At 40.9% G+C, this 23,881-nt stretch overlaps 1 protein-coding gene across 2 annotated transcripts in view; it reads left to right on the plus strand.

Annotated features, from left to right (window-relative positions):
• Nucleotides 1-23,881, plus strand: part of CFAP251 (cilia and flagella associated protein 251) — a 116,216-nt gene that overhangs the window by 33,512 nt on the left and 58,823 nt on the right. For both annotated transcript variants that reach the window (XM_082251471.1, XM_082251470.1), the window contains exons 8-13: nucleotides 1,061-1,141; nucleotides 6,275-6,352; nucleotides 8,595-8,639; nucleotides 11,053-11,270; nucleotides 14,778-14,972; nucleotides 21,018-21,268. In XM_082251471.1, coding sequence (XP_082107597.1) covers nucleotides 1,061-1,141; nucleotides 6,275-6,352; nucleotides 8,595-8,639; nucleotides 11,053-11,270; nucleotides 14,778-14,972; nucleotides 21,018-21,268 — 868 coding nt within the window. The remainder of the gene's footprint in view (nucleotides 1-1,060; nucleotides 1,142-6,274; nucleotides 6,353-8,594; nucleotides 8,640-11,052; nucleotides 11,271-14,777; nucleotides 14,973-21,017; nucleotides 21,269-23,881) is intronic.

Below are 23,881 nucleotides of genomic sequence, written 5' to 3' on the forward strand. Positions count from 1 at the left end.
CCTTTCTCCCCCCCCCCTTTTTTTTTTTTTTCTTCCTTTTATTGGATTGTTGTTTATTTTTCTTATATTGCACGTGTGGGATATTTGATGTTGGGGGAACAATGATCATTTAGCAGAAGGTATTTCTAGGCAGTTGCTTGGGTATCCCCCAGCACACGATGGGCCATATCATGGACACCAGGGCAAACCCCCCGTATAGTGCTCCCATCTTATGGTCCACTGTTTATCCTACTGATTAATACGGTGGTCACTATGGCCTCCCTTTCCTGCTGGGCTGGCCTATGACCAGGGACCAGGACCGCTGTTGGAAATCACGTGGCCCCTTACAGCCTTCCTGATGGGCCCCCCAACCTCGCCTACACCCCCCCTTCCCGGGGTGCAGAACAGCAGCACTGACTTTATCTGCCTACACCTCATAAATGAGGAAAAAAAAAAGGCCCTCCTCTTCTTCCACCTTCTGAGCCTCTCTGTTGACCTAATGGGGCCCAGGGAAAGTAATTTAAGCCCCGGTAAGCAAGTAGGAGCAGTGGTGTGGTCTAGTAAAATCCATGTTTTTAGGCATAAAAGAACATGAAATAAAGCTGCCCTGGGCCCCCCTGATTAGCTGATCAGGCCTGGGCCCAGTACAACAGTATCAGCGGCCCTGCCTATGACCAACATTGTCGTTTACAATATCACTGATTGCTGGCTTACATCCTAGGCCAGTCTACACGACATCTTGGAGTCTGCATTCTCCCTTACTCTCTGTTTATTTTATGTTATATATTATTATTTTATTTTTTATTGATTACATGTAAAAGTGATCGGTGATACAGTATATGCTTACATTTGATTCTTGGTTTGTTATGAGTGGTTGACAACTCTGATCACTCTAAATCTGTTTGTGTATGTTATGCATACAGTGGTGATCGAAAGTTTGGGCACCCCAGGTAAAAATTTGTATTTATCTACCGACTCCACAGCCCTGTGCCTCTTCTATCTCTTGCTTTTCACACAGGTACTTTGTGACAGATTCCTTTTAATAAAGTCGATTATATTTTATCTTATATATTTTCTGCAGAAAGTCTGTATTTGGGACTGGACCACAGGATCTGAAACACCAGTCTGTACTGCTGAGCTTGATGGAGAATTTGGTCTTCAGGTAACATCACAAATTGCTATGTATGCTGCTGAGTCTGACCTAGGTCTGATCTATATTGTCTCAATAACCCTACAGTTAATGTTAAAGTATATATTTAGTGTATATGCTCAGCTAATTTTAAATGATATGTAAAATGTGAGCCTGGTTCAACAAGATTTAAACCAGAGTTCCCACCTATGTTGCAATCTTATTGGGTGGTGGAGACTAATATGATTGGCCTATACACTCCATAAAGTGCTAAACTATTTGTTGGCACTATTTACAGTACAGTACAGTATATATTCATTAGATCAGGGATCCTCAAACTATGGCCCTCCAGCTGTTGCAGAACTACACATCCCATGAGGCATTGTAAAACTCTGACATTCACATACATGGCTATGCATGATGGGAATTGTAGTTCCTGAACAGCTGGAGGGCCATAGTTTGAAGACCCCTGCATTAGATTAATAAATGTATAGATATATAGCAGAGCAGTAAACATGAACAGACCTAACTAATAGCTATCTCTTTCTTGGATTAACATTTTACATTTCTGTATGAAATTGCCATTACCTACAGTGCCTTGCAAAAGTATTCGGCCCCCTTTAACTTTTCAACCTTTTGCCACATTTCAGGCTTCAAACATAAAGATATAAAACTGTAATTTTTTGTGAAGAATCAACAACAAGTGGGACACAATCATGAAGTGGAACGAAATTTATTGGATATTTCAAACTTTTTTAACAAATAAAAAACTGAAAAATTGGGCGTGCAAAATTATTCAGCCCCCTTAAGTTAATACTTTGTAGCGCCACCTTTTGCTGTGATTACAGCTGTAAGTCGCTTGGGGTATGTCTCTATCAGTTTTGCACATCGAGAGACTGAAATGTTTGCCCATTCCTCCTTGCAAAACAGCTCAAGCTCAGTGAGGTTGGATGGAGAGCGTTTGTGAACAGCAGTTTTCAGTTCTTTCCACAGATTCTCGATTGGATTCAGGTCTGGACTTTGACTTGGCCATTCTAACACCTGGATATGTTTATTTGTGAACCATTCCATTGTAGATTTTGCTTTATGTTTTGGATCATTGTCTTGTTGGAAGACAAATCTCCGTCCCAGTCTCAGGTCTTTTGCAGACTCCATCAGGTTTTCTTCCAGAATGGTCCTGTATTTGGCTCCATCCACCTTCCCATCAATTTTAACCATCTTCCCTCTCCCTGCTGAAGAAAAACAGGCCCAAACCATGATGCTGCCACCACCATGTATGACAGTGGGGATGGTGTGTTCAGGGTGATGAGCTGTGTTGCTTTTACGCCAAACATAACTTTTTGCATTGTTGCCAAAAAGTTCGATTTTGGTTTCATCTGACCTGACCAGAGCACCTTCTTCCACATGTTTGGTGTGTCTCCCAGGTGGCTTGTGGCAAACCTTAAACAACACTTTTTATGGATATCTTTAAGAAATGGCTTTCTTCTTGCCACTCTTCCATAAAGGCCAGATTTGTGCAGTATACGACTGATTGTTGTCCTATGGACAGAGTCTCCCACCTCAGCTGTAGATCCCTGCAGTTCATCCAGAGTGATCCATGGGCCTCTTGGCTGCATCTCTGATCAGTCTTCTCCTTGTATGAGCTGAAAGTTTAGAGGGACGGCCAGGTCTTCGTAGATTTGCAGTGGTCTGATACTCCTTCCATTTCAATATTATCGCTTGTACAGTGCTCCTTGGGATGTTTAAAGCTTGGGAAATCTTTTTGTATCCAAATCCGGCTTTAAACTTCTCCACAACAGTATCTCGGACCTGCCTTGTGTTTTCCTTGTTCTTCATGATGCTCTCTGCACTTTAAACGGACCTCTGAGACTATCACAGTGCAGGTGCATTTATACGGAGACTTGATTACACACAGGTGGATTCTATTTATCATCATTAGTCATTTAGGTCAACATTGGATCATTCAGAGATCCTCACTGAACTTCTGGAGAGAGTTTGCTGCACTGAAAGTAAAGGGGCTGAATAATTTTCCACGCCCAATTTTTCAGTTTTTTATTTGTTAACTAAGTTTGAAATATCCAATAGATTTTGTTCCACTTCATGATTGTGTCCCACTTGTTGTTGATTCTTCACAAAAAATTACAGTTTTATATCTTTATGTTTGAAGTCTGAAATGTGGCAAAAGGTCGCAAAGTTCAAGGGTGCCGAATACTTTCACAATGCACTGTAGGTACACTGCACAGATATACACTCACCGGCCACTTTATTAGGTACACCTGTTCAATTGCTTGGTAACACAAATTGCTAATCAACCAATCACATGGCAGCAACTCAATGCATTTACACATCTAGACATGGTGAAGAAGACTTGCTAAAGGTCAAACCAAGCATCAGCCTCAGGGAAGAAAGGGGATTTGAGTGACTTTGAACGTGGCACGGTTGTTGATGCCAGGCGGACTAGTCTCAGTATTTCAAAAACTGCTGATCTACTGGGATTCTTACACACAACCATCTCTAGGGTTTACAGAGAATAGTCCGAAAAAGAGAAATTATCCAGAGAGTTGCAGTTGTGTGGAAGAAAATGCCTTTGGTAATGTCAGAGGTCAGAAGAGAATGGGCAGACTGGTTTGACATGATACAAAGGCAACAGTAACTCAAATAACCACTCAATACATCCAAGGTATGCAGAATACCATCTCTGAACACACAACACATCAAACCTTGAAGCAGATGGGCTACAGTTTCAGAAGACCACACCGGGTGCCCCTCCTGTGAGCTAAGATCAGGAAATTGAGGTTACAATTTGCACGGACCCACCATAATTTGACAATAGAAGATAGGAAAAAAACGTTGCCTGGTTGGATGGGTCTCGATTTCAGTTGCGACATTCAGATGGTAGGGTCAGAATTTGGTGTAAACAACATGTTATATTCTCCGTGTTGTGAGAGACACAGGACTCTGGTCTGGAACAACGGATGTTTATTGAGGACTCGCTGTACACTACAACATGCATTACAGGACAGCTCTGTATATCAATGCATCTCTTACATGTCTCTAAGATGGCCACTCTGCCCCTTGACCCTTGTCATCACTCCTGGGTGGAGCCAGCCTTAAAGAAACAGTACATGTGAAACCCTTCAGGTATAACACAACATGAAAGCATGAATCTATCCTGCCTTGTATCAACGGTTCAGGCTGGTGGTGTAATGGTGTGGAGGATTTCTTGGCACACTTTGAGCCCCTTACCTACCTGAGTATTGTTGCTGACCATGTCCATCCCTTTATGACTACAGTGTACCCATCTTCTGATGGCTCCTTCCAGCAGGATAATGCACCATGTCACAAATCTCAAATCATCTCACCACTGGTTTCTTGAACATGACAGTGAGGTCACTGTACTCCAATGGCCTCCACACTCACCACATCTCAATCCAATAAAGATCCTTTGGGATGTTGTGGAACGAGAGATTCTCATCATGGATGTGCAGCTAAAAAGTCTGCAGCAACTGCGTTATGCTACCATGTCAATATGGACTTAAATGTTTGCGGAATGTTTCCAACACCCTATTGAATCTATGCCACAAAGAATTAGGGGAGTTCTGAAGGGCAAAAGGAGGTCCAACCCTGTACTAGCAAGGTGTACCTAATAAAGTGGCCTGTGAGTGTACATTTGCTGACTAACTCAGCATGCACTGCAGACATATAAATGGCTATAGACCGGTGTCCAACCTTTCTGGCCCACATTGGAAGAAGAGGAATTGTCTTGGACCACACATAAAATACACTAACAAAGATAGTTGATTAGCAGAATAATTCGGGCAGATCACAAGTTAATGATCACTGATATAGATAATGTTCCTATCTGGTCAATAAAACTTCACTTTTGTAATATTTTTTATTATGGAAGTAAAAAAGGGCAACATAAAACGAGTGCGATATTTGATGTTTTTGATAAATGAATGCATCAATATCTGGTTCGATGGATGTAGTAGCAATTCTCAATGAATTCCCAAGGTACTCTTTAGATATTTTGGTTCTAATTTTTCCCTTTGTGTGCTTCATCCTTGAAAATAGCTGCTTACAAATATAGGTGCTACTGAAAACTGATGGAATGGATAAGGCATGATTGTGAAAAAGTGGGATATTTTTCTTTGGCAAGATAAAACTTATAAAAGCCCAGTAAAGGCTGTCAAATGTATGTGTTTGCTAAATGTAAACGCATTTTGACAAAAAAATCACCAAAAATAAAAAATAAAAAAATAAAACATTTTAAGTAAGTTAATATTTTTGCGTTGGGCCGCATTCATAGCCGTCATGGGCCGCAGGTTGGACACCCCTGTAGATGACCACATGAACTGTAGGTCTTTGCCGTTGCATTAAGTGAAAAAAGGGGGTGATATACTGTGCTAACTAGACCAAAATAATAAAGCTGCTAGCACAATCAACTGACAAAAAGTTGGTGGAAAACATGTGAAAATATATATAGTGCAGCGCTGCGCTAGAAAAATGTATACAAAGTCCATATGGCATACACAGAATAATTTGTAAAAATAATAAATAAATGAAGTGAGTCCCAAGTGAAGGAGTGAAATTGACTGTCCAAGGTGATGTATGTGATCAAGGAAGCTGATAGTTTCCCTTCAGAATAAGGAATCAATATGTGCTCACCAGAAGTTGTAGACCCAAAATACCTTATAGCAAATAGGTCAAATAAGGCTCATGTAGTATGTCATAGGTCACCCCATCTCCCAATCAATCAGTGACATATAGGGATAAGCAAAATGACACAAACATAGTGTAAATCTGGTAAAAAAAAAACTGTTTATTTTAAAGGAAATACACTTACAACAAACATCAGATGGTAACAGCACATGTAATAAGAGATAATGTTAGGCTGTATCTGGCATGGTACTGGCGCGTTTCGTCATACCTGACTTTCTCAAAGGATATATGCCTTATGGATTTTCTATACATTTTTCTAGCGCCGCACTATATATATTTTTTCATATGTTTGCCGTTGCATTACTTATGAGATAGCTAAAGTATATAAGGAAAGGGGGGATTATAGTCTGCAATATTGTAACCTTCAAATGTACACTGTTTCTGAATCAGTAATACAGGTCTGTCTAGATTTTTATACATTGTCAATATCTGTTCACATTTTAGAAATATATTATATTTAATCCTCAAGATCACACACAAATAATTACCAACAGTGAAACACAAGTGATATTTTACTCATGGGTAAGTAGCACATCTAAGACTACCACATATTTGTCTTTATTATTCATTTTTTTTCAGTAGTTGCACACCCTGAAATGATTGATATATATATATATATCTTGCCCAAAAAATACTTTATTGACATAAATTACTATGCTAATATATATGTACTGTATATAAATGTACGCACCATTTTTACAGCACTCCTTTTCTACATATATCTTTTGTTCAGTGGTAAGCAGAGATAGCAAAGGTCCCTGTGCAAAATGGGAATATAAACGCCCTTTGAAACTTGTCAAAATCCTCCATGTATGTGCATACATGACATTGTGCCACCTGGCTGAAATTTGTCTCCAGGAGGTATTCACAGAATGTCTAATGTAGCTTATGCCTACATACAGTGCATTCAGAAAGTATTCACAGCGCTTCAATTTTTCCACATTTTGTTATGTTAAAGCCTTATTACAAAATGGATTCAATTCATTATTTTCCTCAAAATTCTACAAACAATACCCCCATAATGACAACGTGAAAGAGGTATGTTTGAAATCATTGCAAATTTATTTAAAAAAAAAAATAAAAATCACTGTGTACATAGGTATTCACAGCCTTTGCCATGACAATCAAAATTGAGCTCAGGTGCATCCTGTTTCCACTGATCATCCTTGAGATTTTTCTACAACTTGACTGGAGTCCACCTGTGGTAAATTCAGTTGATTGGACATGATTTGGAAAGGCACACACCTGTCTATATAAGGTCCTACAGATAACAGTGCATGTCAGAGCACAAATCAAGCCATGAAGTCCAAGGAATTGTCTGTAGACCTCCGAGACAGTATTGTATCGAGGCACAGATCTGGGGAAGGATACAAAAAAATGTCTGCAGCATTGAAGGTCCCAATGAGCATGGTGGCCTCCATCATCTGTAAATAGAATAAAATTGGAACCACCAGAACTCTTCTTAGTGTGGGCCACCCAGCCAAACTGAGCGATCTGGGGAGAAGGGTCTTAGTCGGGTAGGTGACCAAGAACCTGATGGTCACTCTGACAGAGCTCCAGCATTTTTCTGTGGAGAGAGGAGAACCTTCCAGAAGAACAACCATCTTTGCAGCACTCCACCAATCAGGCTTGTATGGTAGAGTGGCCAGATGGAAGCCACTCCTCAGTAAAAGGCACATGACAGCCCACCTAGAGTTTGCCAAATGGTACCTGAAGGACTCACAGAGCATGGGAAACAAAATTCTCTGGCCTGATGTAACAAAGATTGAACTCTTTGGCCTGAATGGCAAGCGTATTGTCTGGAGGAAACCAGGCACCCTCATCACTTGGCCAATACCATCCCTACAGTGAAGCATGATGGTGGCAGCATCATGCTGTAGGGATGTTTTTCAGTGGCAGAAACTGGGAGACTAGTCAGAATCGAGGGAGAGATGAATGCAGCAATGTACAGAGACATTCTTGTTGAAAACCTACTCCAGAGCGCTCTGGAACTCAGACTGGGGCAAATCTTCCAACAGGACAATGACTCTAAGCACACAGCTAAGATGACAAAGGAGTGGCTAGGGGACAACTCTGTGAATCGCCTTGAGTAGCCCAGCCAGGGCCCAGACTTGAACCAGATTGAACATCTCTGGAGAGATCTAAAAATGACTATGCACTGACGCTCCTCATCCAACTTGATGGAGTTTAAGAGGTCCTGCAAAGAAGGGGAGAAGCTGCCCAAAAATAGGTGTGCCAAGCTTGTAGCATCATACTCAAAAAGACTTGAGGCTGTAATTGGTGCCAAAAATGCTTCACAAAAGTATTGAGCAAAGGCTGTGAATACTTATGTACATGGGATTTTTGTTTTTTTAATACATTTGCAAAGATGTCAAGCAAACTTCTTTGACATTGTCATTATGGGGTATTGTTTGTAGAATTTTAAGGAAAATAAGGCATTTAATCCATTTTTGAAAAAGGCTGTAATATACCAAAATGTGGAAAAAGTGAAGCGCTGTGAATAATTTCCAGGTGCACTGTATATCGTTAGAGAAAGTGTGATCCAACTGAGCTTAGTTTTTTCTGCTGTTAAAGGGGATGACTGACATATTTGGAATTTTAACATTAGGCACCTATCTACCTAAATTAACTTTATATACAGAATGTGCACCAGCAACATTTTTTTTTTTTTTTTTGCTAACCTTAACTTTTACCTTTAATTTATCATGAGACAAAATGTGCACTTTAAATCACTGTTATCTTACTTAATTTTCCCCACATACAGGATAACTCTGTTTTGAAATACTCAGCTCCTCCCCTGAATGATACCGTAAGTACATTTTCTTGATTTAATTTTCCCTATGACTAAGCCACTGTGGAAGGGCCGAAACGCGTCAGCAGGTGTGGTTTCTTGGTGGAAACATGTAGGCTGAATCCAATCCTTATACACAGGTTATGCTGGCTGGTTGGGAAAGCCGCATTTTCTCTATTAACTGCACACATTGCTCTGAATGGGCATACTGAAAGCCTGCATCTGCGGATCATGGGAATGGAATCCCTGGCTTTTAGCAGCGTTCCAAGTTTAGCCAAAGGTTGCAAAGCAAAATATTTACTCTATACATAACCAAAAGAAACACAAAAAGTGAAATATTGCCCGATGGCAAGATTTAAAATGGCTTTCTGTGGTGACATGGAGAGGAAAAGCCTATTCCCTGCCACCATGCTGTAAAAAATAACCCTTGCTCTCTGTGTTCAAGCAGTGGTCTCTCTGCCAAGGTCTGACACACCCTCTGCTTAGTCAGAACTCTCTAACTAGTAGAAAATGTAACTTTACTGATTGGAGAGTAGGGATGAGTATAGCTGTGTTTGAATCCTAATCCAAACCCTCCTGCAAGGAAACTGTCACTGTGCTGGGCAAATCATAGGTGGTCAAGGCATTCACTGCCTAGTAGCAGCATGTACTGTATAAAATCCCCTTGTATACATGGAGTTATGGGGCTGGAATTGCCTCAGTGCTTATGATTGGTACAATACAATACAGATTCCTTAGGTGGGTTGGGTGGGTTCAGACTAGGATCCAAACATACCTGAGCTCATTCTTATTGGGGAGCTATAGGTCTAATTTAGCAGTGTAGAACTAGTATTGAGAGTATTCATTTAATTCACCATGTGCAACTCTTTTGTTCCAGTTTCCTGTTCTTCACTTTTTCAATAGATAGCCATCATAGACTAGCCTGGCTCAGTCCACTTCCCAGATTCTTTAAGTAGCCCAATATTACGCTGGTCATACATTGAACAATTTCTTGGGGCTGGACTAGAGAATTCTGTTACATAGTCAGGTGTAAAAAAAACACAGGTCCATCTACTTCAACCAATAGAAAAAAAAAAAGCCAACCATACAATCCCATATACACAATCCTATACCCGCAGTTGATCGAGAGGAAGGTGAAAAAACCCCAGCAAAGCTTAATTCAATTTGCTCCAGCTTGGGAAAAAATTCCTTCCTGATCCCCTGAGAGGCAATCAGATATTCCCTGGATCAACTTTACCTATAAATGTTAGTATCCATTTATATCATGTACATCTAGGAAATAATCCTGGTCTTTTTTTAAAGCAATCTACTGAGCTGGCCAGAACCACCTCTGGAGGGAGTCTATTCCACATTTTCACAGCTCCTACTGTGAAGAAACCTTTCCGTATTGGAGATTAAATCTCTTTTCCTCCAGACGTAAAGAGTTTCCCCTTGTCCTCTGTGGTGACCTTAAAGTGAATAACTCAACATCTAGTTCACTATATGGACCACTTATGTAATTATACATGTTGATCATATCCCCCCTTAATCTCCTCTTCTCAAGAGAGAATAAATTCAGTTCCTCTAATCTTTCCTCGTAGCGGAGCTCCTCCATGCCTCTGATCAGTTTGGTTGCCCTTCTCGGCACTTTCTCCAGTTCCCCGATATCCTGTTCATTCTCCTATCTACACTAAACAGTGCGAATGGAGGAATCCCCCCTGCCTGCTATTAGGAGGGTGTCAACAGAGTCAGCCTCTGTTAACATTTTTTTCTGGTCGATCAGGAACTAGCTGACATTCTCTTAGTGTATGGCTAGCTTTACAGTGTATGAACACCTCTAGTTAATTGGCTAAAAAAGTCCTTTATGTGGAATAATCTGCTCAACTACTGGTACCAGTTAAATGTCACCCCAAAGCAGCCCATAGATGATTCAATTTTGTTCCCTTTCACCACGGGTGGAAGGAAAGAAATCCACTTGATTCCCCCATCAACACAGTTAATGTTGATGTGTTGATGGGGGAATGCCTCCCGTTGCACTATTGTGTTCTCCAAGTGGGGGGCGACAGAACACAATGATTACTGTGGCTATAGCTGCCAGCAGTAATCGCATTTAAAAAATCCAACAGGCTGGCTGTACCTAAGTTGATTGCTGGATCAACTTGGGTACAAGTAGCCTGCCGATAGATGGATCACATATTGGCCAGTCTCTGCTGAACTGGCCGAATTTCGATTCATGTCCGGCTTCAGACCCTTTATTTAATTTTCCTTACTTGTATACTTATTGTAGTGTAATATTGGCCCTTTCTTCTCTAAATTAAACTCAATATATAAACTCACTGTAATGAGTATATGCAATCTAAGCAGAATTTCTTACCTCCAAGTATTTAACCTGATCGCATTTACTTTATCAATAATTAATTCAATTTTACTATTATTGTGTTATTTTTTGCAGACCTTTAACAAAGTCGTGGGAGCCTTTAGCCAATCGGTTTTCCATTCTGGTAATGTAAGATCCTTGACAGCTACATCTGCAGGAAAATTGGTTGTCTGGGAGACCATGAATCCCCCTTCGATCAGAGCAAAAGCTTTCATAAAGCCACATAATAAGAAAGCATTAAAGCTGATGCATCTGCAGAAAGATGCAATTACTGTGCTCACTGCCCATGACAGGTAATGACAACAACTAGGCACAGTAATTAGAAAGGCCAAAAACAGTTAATGTTTTAGGTAGTAATTCCAATGAGATATATTTGAATATGTAAACTAAAAATATACCTCCCACAAAACATTATATTAAACTTACAGAAATCAGTAACTACACAATAAAGAGTATTTATTATTTAGCACCAAGAGCAACAAAGCAATATAATGTACGGCATCTAGTCAGGATCAGCTTTTCCGATAAAGGTTTTGTCTTAAGAAAAAAATAGAGCTTTGCAGAAATTGCTCACATTGAAACAAAAAGTTTACCTAACCACTTTAAGACCGGTAGATTTTGCTGCTTAATGACCAGGCCCTATTTTGCGATTCAGCACTGCGTGAATTTAACGGACAATTGCGCAATCGTGCGATGCTGTACCGAAATGCAATTGACGTCCCTTTTTTCCCCACAAATAGAGATTTCTCTTGGTGGTATTTGATCACCTGTGCAATTTTTATTTTTTGCGCTATAAACAAAAAAAAGAGCGACAATTTTGAAAAAAACACAATATTTTTCACATTCTGCTATATCAGTGTTTCTCAACTCCGGTCCTCAGGGCACACTAACAGGCCAGGTTTGCAAGAAAACTGAAATACATCACAGGTGATATCATTTGCTTCTCAGTGATTGCAGTATTCTAGTCTGAATCTCCTCAAGGTAATACTTAAAATCTGGCCTGTTAGTGCGCCCCGAGGACCGGAGTTGAGAAACACTGTGCTATATGACATCCCCAACAAAAAAAATATGTAAAAATCAAAATTTTTTAACATTTTAGGCCAATTTATTTTTTGCTACATATTTTTGGTAAAAAAAAATAGCAATAAGCATATTTTGATTGGTTTGCGTAAAAGTTATTGTGTTTACTAACTACGGCAAAGATTTATGTCATTTTTTTTTTTCTTACTAGTAATGGCGGCGATCTGCGATTTTTTGTGGGAGTGCGACATTGGGGCGGACAGATCGGACCTCTAACTGACATTTTTGACACTTTTGGGGGTACCAGTGACATTACTACAGTAATCAGTGCTAAAAATATGCACTGTTACTGTAATAATGCCATTGGCAGGTAAAGGGTTAATACTATGGGTGATCAATGGGGTTAATTGTAAGCCGGGGGGGGAGGGATTCTAACTGTGGGGGGGGGTTGGGCTTGTGAGATTACCATAGAGACAGGCGATCCTGTATAGCAGGATCGCATGGTCTCTGTGATCATGTCAGGGAGAAGGACGGACGGCTGTGTTTACATCAGCCGTCCGTATTTCTCTATCAGTGGGAAGAGATCCCCGGTGTCAGGCGGCCATCGGAGCCGCCTGACACTCACGCCAGCTTCCCCGCTGACGAGCGGGAGCGCGATGCCGGCAGTGCGCGATCGCCCCCTAACTCCTCCCAGACGAGCTCCGTAATTGTACGGGGCTTTGTCTGGGAGAGCCAGCCTGCCGCAGTACATCTGCGGTGGGTGGACGTAAAGTGGTTATAGTAATACTAAACACACGATGTTTAATTTACATTGTCTCTGCTATTTCTGTAAGTGGATGATGGCACTGTAATTATTTTATTAAAGAAAAATCAAAGTACACTTTTCTTAATCAATGTACAGCTGTCACATGACCCAGCTCTTTCCCAGCCTGTCTGCAGGGAAACATAAGCAGGAGGAGTCTCTAGTCCTCTGCTGCAGGTCACATGTTCAAAAAAAAAAAGCCATTGGAATACAGAGTAAAAATTTATAATATCAATAAATTGTTTTAAATTGGCATACAAGTATATATTGGAAATGAAATCTTTATTATTTTGTGGAAAATAACATGGTGTAGGCTGTGTCGTGCCCCTCCAGCCTGTGTCTCAAAAATAGAGCTTTGCAGAAATTGCTCACATTGAAACAAAAAGTTTACTTTAAGTGATAATTTACATTGTCCCTTATATTTCTGTATGTGGATGATGGCACTGTAATTATTTTATTAAAGAAAAATCAAAGTACCTTTTTCCTAATCAATGTACAGCTGTCACGTGACCCAGCTTAGAGGGAAGCGAAGCCTCCATTAATCTACATCTAATATCCCACCCCCTTTGTGATTAGCTGGTTAGTGGGCATGGAGGAGGAGGGACGGAGTGGGCTATTATTTACCACTGTGTACATGTCCACATGTGTGACTCTATAGTCACATGGGCTGCTCAGATGTGATAGCGAGGAAATGCTCAGCATTGAAACTCACTGAAAACTGAGCATGTGCCGAGCTGCCAACACTGCTCTGCAAAATCCCTAGCTGCATTGGTTACATGGATAGAATGGGATGTAGAGAACAGCAGGATCAACCAGGTTTTTTGTAGAATGCAGCAAACTAATCTCATAGTGATTGAGTAAATATAAACAGCATGTAATACGCCATTTATTCATAGTTTTTTATGATGTGGATTTAGTGACACCTTAAGTCAGGCATGTCCAACCTGCGGCCCGGGGGCCGCATGCAGCCCAGAGCCCCAGGCAATGCAGCCACCTGCCCCCTGACTATTTATTTTTGATGGGGAAGAAGGAAGTCGGGTCAGGGGCACGGCCACAGCGGCTTCCAACAAACTGTAGGCAGAGGCTGCCTCGGAAGGGATCATCCTCTAGTTGTGTTAAATTAGTGCTGGGGGGGGGGGGCAGCAGCGCGGGAAGGGCACGGCGGCGTTTTATTACTTGTATACCTTAACTATAGTTAATATTTTATATGCGGCCCGAGAAAATTTCTCTACACTCAATGTGGCCCAGAGAAGCCAAAAGGTTGGACACCCATGCTTTAAGTGTAGTCAAATGTTGTAGTCAAATCTCCACCATGCTATGTATTTGCAACACAGCAGTTGATCACAAATTTCTGCTCAATTACTTTTATTGTTTTTACAAGATAGCACACCGCAGTCCAGAATGAGATACATAGTGCCTTGCTAACGCACACTTGGAGGGGAAGATATTCCCCACGGGTAACAATCTCACCGTTTCATTCAGCTGCGATTAGCATTCCACGGCTCACCGCCAACACTGCTTCCTAATATACCCCTCCTGTTGCGCCGGACATAATGACGTCACAGCGTGGTGCAGACACCAAGAGAGACGCAACAAGAGACACCACTCCCACTCCTCCTAATCTCTGTCCGTAAAAGGAACGCATATGCGGTCTATCACAGTTGTGTATTATCATTTTTTTTTTTTCCTTTTTTTACCTGGGGCCCAGCTCGGCCTGGTGCATCCCGGTCCATCTCTCCATATTACATCTTTTCTTGGCCACTTCCTGTTACTTAGTACCTCATAAGTAACCACTCTACCTTACTGACAACACTGTCTTTGGTTCCATTTTCAGCAGCTGAAGGCTCAGGGGGAGCTGATAGGAATAATGACTGGGGTCAGGTACACCCCTACAGCTACAGTACTCACCCCATTAATTGTAAATGTTCTTATTCCCCTGCATCACACGCTAATATTGTTTAATTTTGTTTTTCCCCAGATATTATGTCACTGGTGATTTTCGTGGACATGTGAAATTTTATGACCAAAAACTACAACTCCTAAACTGGTACAGCCATCTTAATCTGACTCCAATCCGGTCCATTTCTTTTTCAAAAAGCTCCCCTGTACCAGCAAGCGATAATACAAAATATCCTCAAGATTGCTCCATTACAGGGGATCAGTTTGCTGTAAGGTAAGTCAGAATACCTTGTTTATACTGAAGGGCTCATATTGCTTAAAGGGTAACTCCACTTTCCTGGAAAAAAATAGTTATTAATAATAATATAGCGTGTACAATTGCGACGCAAGTCATACTGTGATTGAATGTTTTTTAACCGCTTAAGGACCAGGCCTATTTCTGGCACTTGTTTACAAGGTAAAATCAGTATTTTTTGCTAGAAAATGACTTAGAACGCCCAAACATTATATATATATATATATATATATCATATTTTTTTTTTTTTTTTTTTAGCAAAGACTGGAGAATAAAATGGCGATTGTTGCTAAATTTTTTGTCACGTGGTATTTGCACAGCAGTCTTTCAAACGCAATTTTCTTGGAAAAAAAACATTTCACTGCATTTTAAAAAAAACGAAACAGTAAAGTTAGCTCAATTTTTTTTCTATAATGTGAAAGATAATGTTACGCCGAGTAAATAGATACCCAACATGTCATGCTTCAAAATTGCGCACACTCGTAGAATGGCCACAAACATTGGTACTTAAAAATCTCCATAGACGACGATTTAAAAATTTCTACAGGTTACCGGTTTAGAGTTGCAGGGGAGGTCTAGGGCTAGAATTATTTCTCTTGCTCTAAAAATCGTGGGGATACCTCACATGTGTGGTTTGAACACTGTTATGTGGGCGCGACATGCGTATGCGTTCGCTTCTGCGCGCGAGCTTGGAGGGACGGGGCACTTTAAATTTTTTTTTTTTTTTTAAAAACGCTTTAAAAATTTCTACAGTTTACTAGTTTAGAGTTACAGAGGAGGTCTAGGGCTAGAATTATTTCTCTCGCTCTAACAATCGCGGGGATACCTCACATGTGTGGTTTGCACACTCTTATATGGGCGCGACTTGCGTATGCGTTCGCTTCTGTGCGCAAGCTTGGAGGGACGGGGCACTTTCAATTTTTTTTTATTATTATTTATTTTACCTTTTAGTTTATTTACTTACATTATACCTTTAAAAAAGTATTTTTTGATCACTTTTATTCCTATTACAAGGAATGTAAACATCCCTTGTAATAGAAACAAGCAGGACATGTCCTCTTTAATGTGAGATCTGGGGTCAAAAAGACCTCAGATCTCACATCTACACTGAAGAGCAAAAAAAAAAAAAAAATTTCATTTTTTTTTTCATCATGAAACAAATGGGCCCTTAAGGCCATAGAGTCGAGTGGGGACCATCTTTCCCTCACTCGACTTCCTGCTTAGGAGGGGAAAGGACCGGACCGTTTTTCCTGCTACAGTTTACTAGTTTAGAGTTACAGAGGAGGTCTAGGGCTAGAATTATTTCTCTCGCTCTAACAATCGCGGGGATACCTCACATGTGTGGTTTGCACACTTTTATATGGGCGCGACTTGCGTATGCGTTCGCTTCTGTGCGCAAGCTTGGAGGGACGGGGCACTTTCAATTTTTTTTTATTATTATTTATTTTACCTTTTAGTTTATTTACTTACATTATACCTTTAAAAAAGTATTTTTTGATCACTTTTATTCCTATTACAAGGAATGTAAACATCCCTTGTAATAGAAACAAGCAGGACAGGTCCTCTTTAATGTGAGATCTGGGGTCAAAAAGACCTCAGATCTCACATCTACACTGAAGAGCAAAAAAAAAAAAAAAATTTCATTTTTTTTTTCATCATGAAACAAATGGGCCCTTAACGCCATAGAGTCGAGTGGGGACCATCTTTCCCTCACTCGACTTCCTGCTTAGGAGGGGAAAGGACCGGACCGTTTTTCCTGCTACCAACGGCTCCAGTAACCGGGAAAAACAACCGGGAGGCAGCTGAAGGAGAGGCACCTCTCCCGCCGCCCATAAAAGTGATCCTGCGGTGACCGCCCGCCCAGTAAAAAAAATACCGGGGTTATGGCACCAGTCCACACCAGAATCGGATCACCTATGCAATCCGATTCATGTCCGAGCTGACAGTTCCCACTGCGATATGCAAACTGATCTGGGGTTTTTGTTAACTTTGTATTGACATCCCCAGCGATTTGCATATGGCAGTGTGAACTGCCTGTGAGTTGAATGCGATGCGGTAACCGGAAGTGGATTCGCAGGGTTCCCACATCGCATATATGTGAACTGGCACTTATGCTGGCAATATATATAATAATAAGAAACAAAAAAATACAGAAGGTTTCATTTTTTAAAATACTCTTTCACTGGAAAGCCTTTTTTCAGCACAACAAAGCCAAATATTGATTTAGTGGGATATGGTTAGATTTTCAAGAAGAACCAAACATTCCTTTCAAATAAAAACAATCATTGATTGACTGAACTGCCCATTTTTGATGTTAAAGCAGTGTTTGGTCCATAGTGACATGATAGCATCACACTGGTGAGTGTGGAGGCCATGGGAGTACAGTATTTATTGTCATGTTGAAGAAACCAGTGGTGAGATGATTTGAGCTTTGTGGCATGGTGCATTATCCTGCTGGAAGTAGCCATCAGAAGATGGGTACACTGTAGTCATAAAGGGATGGACATGGTCAGCAACAATACTCAGGTAGGTCGTGGCATATAAATGATGCTCAATTGGTACTTAGGGGCCCAAAGGGTGCCAAGAAAATATTCTCCACACCATTATACCACCAGCCTGACCCGTTTATACAAGGCAGGATAGATTCATGCTTTCATGTTGTTTATGCCAAATTCCGACCCTACCATCTGAATGTGGCAGCTGAAATCGAGACCAGGCAACCTTTTTCCAATCATCTATTGTCCAGTGTTGGTGAGCCTGTGTGAATTGTAGCCTCAGTTTCGTGTTCTTAGCTGACAGGAGAGGCACCCAGTGTGGCCTTCAGCTGCTGTTGCCCATCTGGTTCAAGGTTTGATGTGTTGTGCATTCAGAGATGGTATTCTGCAAACCTTGGTTGTAATGAGTGGTTATTTGGGTTACTGTTGCCTTTATATCATCTCAAACCAGTCTGCCCATTCTCCTCTGACCTCTGACATCAACAAGGCATTTTCATCCACACAACTGCCATTCACTGGATATTTTCTCTTTTTTTGGACCATTCTCTGTAAGCCCGAGAGATGGTTGTGCATGAAAATCCCAGTAGATCATCAGTTTTTGAAATACTCAGACCAGCCCGTCTGGCACCAACAACCATGCCACGTTCAAAGTCACTTAAATCCTCTTTCTTCCCCATTCTGATGCTCGGTTAGAACTTCAGCAAGTCAAAATCCAGATTTATTGACTGGACATCCAAATATGACAATCATAACAAGGTAGACGCGTTTCACACACTGACTGTGTGCTTAATCATTACAAAGAAAAATGGATATAACATCTCAATATATACACACACAAAAATCCAATCATCAATTAAAAAACAGGTGATACAAATAAGGGATAAACCATTTTCCTAATTACCGAGGACACTGATAGACCCATAAAACATCTATGTGAAACCAGTGAAAAATCAAATGTGAATGCTGTGACACAATTGTGTATGAAAAAATATATAAATGCAAAAAAACTGATAAAATCTAAATATGTATAAACTATGTGTGAAAATTAAATGTATTGTGATTAAAGATATGGATAAAATTACCATTGTTTAATAATATGTGTCAATTATTTAGACAATGTGGGCTATGTGGGACTTTAAATGAGACACCGGCAGGTATGCCCAGCGTCTCCATCCCTGTATCGGAAAAAACGAATTGAAAAGGATTAAAAGAGGTGCATGGAAGCCAGCCAGCCCCCAGCCTGATGTACGAACCCTCCAGTCTGCCACCAACCAAGTAGACCTGTCTCAATATACATACAGAACAGGGGTTTAGTTGACACGCATTTGCAAACGCATATGTAAGCTGCAGAGCCACGACACGGCACCCTGTTATATCTGCAGTCCCTAACACTTTTAAATGTAAGTGTCTCCACTCTGGGAGCACATGGTTAAAGCACATGGTTAAAGATATGGATAAAATTACCATTGTTTAATAATATGTGTCAATTATTGTTCAGTATCTAGTGTTATAATCTGATGTATGTAGCTTTGATCTCCTCGAACTATATATCTCTCTCCGGTCACCCCGATATGATTGTAATTGTTTTTATGGGTGACCGGTTGATGCATATATACACAGGATCATATGTGTTTATTTTGTTCTAAAAACCATATTGTTCGAAATTGTTTTTATTGTACATATATCGTTTGGTCTGTGTATGTTATACGATCGATTTTCTTCTGACCCATACAACTAATATGCACGAATAGATTTATATATTTGACAAAAAACATTTTTAAAATTGAAAATTTAATAACAAACTATTTCATAGTTTTATATTCACATAATCGGATTGTACAGATATCAATATATATATTCACTATTCCTTGTATTTTTGTATATTTTTTGTGCATTTTTTTGCGCTTTTATTCTCATTTTATAATTGACACATATTATTATTAAACAATGGTAATTTTATCCATATCTTTAATCACAATACATTTAATTTTCACACATAGTTTATACATATTTAGATTTTATCAGTTTTTTTGCATTTATATATTTTTTCATACACAATTGTGTCACAGCATTCACATTTGATTTTTCACTGGTTTCACATAGATGTTTTATGGGTCTATCAGTGTCCTCGGTAATTAGGAAAATGGTTTACCCCTTATTTGTATCACCTGTTTTTTAATTGATGATTGGATTTTTGTGTGTGTATATATTGAGATGTTATATCCATTTTTCTTTGTAATGATTAAGCACACAGTCAGTGTGTGAAACGCGTCTACCTTGTCACGATTGTCATATTTGGATGTCCAGTCAATAAATCTGGATTTTGACTCAACCTGGAGTGCTGCCAATTCCTTTTCTTTTATCAAGTTTTCACGGAGGCGAGCCGGGGCATGCACCGGTGTGAGTCATCAGGCAATTACACCACCTTGAGCAGTGAGTCCTTGTCTCTTCAATTAGAACTTCAGCAAGTCGTATTCACCACATCTAGATGCCTAAATGCATTGAGTTTCTGCCATGTGATTGGCTGATTAGCAATTTGTGTTACCAAGCAATTGAACAGTTGTACCTAATAAAGTGGCCGGTGAGTGTATATCTGTGCAGTGTACCTAGGTAATGGCAATTTCATACAGAAATGTAAAATGTTAATCCAAAAAAGAGTTAGCTATTAGTTAGGTCTGTTCATGTTTACTGCTCTGCTATATATCTATACATTTATTAATCTGTTTCAGTAGCAGTATCACCCCCTTCCCTCCTGATTATGCTTGCCTCACTCGAACCAGCCCTGTTCCCATATGTAGCAGCTCTTTCATCTCCTCCCCTCTTTCACAGGCTTTGCTGAGACAATGGGAGCTATTGGCTCCTGCTGTTGTCAGTCATACCATGTGATAAGGGAGTGGGAGCGGGGCTGAGCCGCATTGTGTGTGTCTATAGATGCAGGAAGCATGGCTCAGGATCAAGCCTGCACTTGTGCCCCCAAAGGAAGCAGCTTTCTATGGGGGTGCACATAGAAGAGGAGGAGTACTCCTAATGCAGGAGGTGCTTTACTGGCCAGATCACAAGGAGAAAACAAAAGAAAAAAAAAAGAAGAAAACTAATGCAGCTACCACACCTGGTGAAAGACTGGCAGGTTGCAATGTATAATATTTTTGGTTCGGGGTTTAATACCACTTTAACTTCTAACAGATATGATTTTTTAATAAAAAAGATCATTATACTGAACAAATGTATTGTTTAGTGTAGCCACCAAATGATAATACATCTTATTAATGTTTTCTGCAAAGGAGATTCTGCAATCCAATTAAACCTGTATGATTATGATCAGTCTAACAGAATTTTGGTAAAGATGTGCATTTTTTTTGTCCTATTTGGTGGTTGTTTTTTAATTTATAATGATTGTTTGAGATACAAACATTTTTTCTTCTGTCATTTTGGGTATGTGTTTGTGTTCGTATAAAATGTAAAAAAAAAAATATCTGATTAAAGAAAAAAAAAAAAGATGTGCATCAAACATATCAATTTTATCTTTCAGCAATTTTATTGCATCCACATGGGATGGTCAGGTGCTGCATGTATTTACAGATGGAACTAAGCTGAAAAAGGTGTTACAAGAGCCCACTGAAGCTGTCCATGCACTTGCCTGTCATCCTGGCAAGACACAAATTGCCATTGGAAGTTACAATGGAATCTTGAAAATTTGGGACTACAAAGACCAAAACTATTTCATCAGCAGGATTTTTGGCAAAGGCAAATCTTTGCAGTGTCTGTCATATGACCCTAAAGGTAATCTCTCTATTCCATTTTTCCTCTCTCTTATATGTAGCTGAAATCCAGAAAAATATAGGTGGCAGGTTTTCTAATAATATAATCCTTTTAAGCCTAGCTACAAACCATGGTATCTGACTGATAAGGGTGACGATCAACATCCATAGATAACATCTACTTGCCAAACAGTAAAATTAGAGTATAAATGTTCCCATAGAAATTGGATGATTGTTGCGTGGTCCAGTTAGGCCGGCCATACACAGATCGAATCTCGAACATTTCAAACTTGAAATTGGGCAGGCTGAATGTACCAAATTAATCGATCGATCTACTTGAGCACAACCAGCCTGCTGGATTCTATTGCGATTATTGCTAGCAGCAATGGCCCGGCAGGAGAGATTCCCCCATTAACACTGTTTGTGTTTATGGGGGAATCGAGTGAATTTCTTTCCTGCAACCATGGAAATCCGCTCCATGTATGGCCGGTGTTCTAAAATTTTGTCGGACCCATGAAAATTCCGGACCTCGTCACTTCCGGCTGGTGCGAGCCCCGGTGCGCATGCACACAAGACATTTTCAAGGTCTGAGTAAATTCTAAGAGTTAGCGAACAGCTGGTTGAGAGGAGGAGGGGCTGAGGTGGGACGTACACACCACCGTGGGAAAATTGCTGTCACGGGTGAACCAAAGGTGCTGGAGACTCCAAAATTTTATCGTAGGTGGCCAAGACCCTTCCCTATGGCTTACCTTCCCTTACATTCTCTGGGATGAAAGGGCGCGGAGCAGTGACCCCGAGGCCCGGTTCTCAGGGTCACTGCTCCGCGTCCTTTCATCCCCGAGACCCCAAATTTTTATCAGCTGTAGGGGAGCGTCTTGGCTACCTGCTATGTAATTTTGGGGTCTCCAGCACCTTTGGTTCGCCCGTGACAGCAATTTTCCCACGGCGGTGTGTGCGTCCCACCTCAGCCCCTCCTCCTCTCAACCAGCTGTTCGCTAAGCCTTAGAATTTCATCTGACCTTGAAAATGTCTTGTGCGCATGCGCACCGGGGCTCGCACCAGCCGGAAGTGACGAGGTCCGGAATTTTCATGGGTCTGACAAAATTTTAGAACACCGGCATTAGGCTGCTTAGGCAATGTGAATGACACCCTAAAGTGGACTTCAGGACTCCAAAAGGAAGAATTAACTCAATAGACAAACCCTAAAAAAAATTGTGATAGTACCACATCTTGTAAATCTGGCTATATGATTTGTCTGGTAAATGTATTGCATCACTTTTCTTAAACTGCCAGACTGAATTAAATATTTTGGCCCCTAGAAGATGTTTGCCATAATGTGCAAGTATGCACAATATATTTGCACATTATGGCAGAGTTACCTAGCAAAATGATGATCCTCTCGAGAGCTGCAATGTCAGCATGCCCCTCTGTTGCCGGAACTTCCATCTTTTCATGGTCTTCTTAGAGGTTCTGAGTATCAAGCCTTTTACATGGCCTGATCCGGATGACATAGCGCCGGTGCATGCGCACAGGAGCTATTCTGTCACAGAATCGTTCCAAGTTGTATACTGAGCTGGGCATGTGCGGCTTGGTGTACATTTATAGAAAAAAATGCTGATAAGAAGGTAGATAGGAAGATACATGCACAGTCTTTTCTGTCATAAAAAGCCTACCTGTACTTTTCTAAAGAAAAGACTTCACCTTCGATGTGAATAATGTCAAAGTTATCGCCAAATAAACTGATCTATAGCAGAAATGTAAAATAACACTGGTTTATAAGCAGTGCTGTATCTTGGCCTAGGCCGACAAGGCCCAGGCCTAGGGCGGCACTATGCAGGGGGGGCAGAAAAAAAGCTTCACCCCGCATAAAAAGGGTCCCCGTCGGCTTGTGCTACTCTTTTAGTATAGTGCCAATCTTTTGGGGCGAATTGGGTCAGAGGGCAGGGTCCAGGAGGCAAATCAGTCTGGCATCCCCATACAGCGGTCACACTGCTACCTGTCGCTATGTTAGTACCGGCTGGTCAGGATATTCAGACAGACCACAGGCCGCCGACCACACTTAATACAACTGGCCTGATGGCCGCCAATGCTAATAGGTGTGGCTCATAAACAGGAAGGGGTGTGGCCTTTATAGGAAGGGGTGGGTCATATTTAAATTAGGGGGTGGACAAGTTTAGTCAGGCCTAGGGCAGCACAAAATACACCACTGTCTATAAGGGTTTTACAGGTGCAAGAGCTGGCATGGTTAAGTCTAAAATATAATAAATGATGGCTGCAGGGAAATAATATAAAAGGCACGGCACAATGATAAAGGGGGAAGGATTGATATAGATGAAGAAAATATTTTCCATGTTATAGGAACCACTTCTAAAGGGAGGAGTAGCCGTTATACCTCAGGTTGTTGCTGGTGCCTGGGGTTTGTACTGAATACACTTGTCTGCACTGGCGGTTTTAGGCACGGGCGAACGGGGCAGCCGCCCGGGGCGGCATTTTTTCATAACACGTGGGGGGCGGCATGCCCAGGCCGCGGACCGGTACCGGTCCGTGGATCAAATGGCACCGGACCGCCCGAGCCCCGTTCGCCCATGCCTAAAACCGCCGCAGCCGAGCCCAGGAGCAGAGCATTGCTCCCCCC

Source organism: Pelophylax lessonae (assembly GCF_965119305.1).
Source record: "Pelophylax lessonae genome assembly, chromosome: 1".
In the NCBI taxonomy this organism is placed as follows: Eukaryota; Metazoa; Chordata; class Amphibia; order Anura; family Ranidae; genus Pelophylax; species Pelophylax lessonae.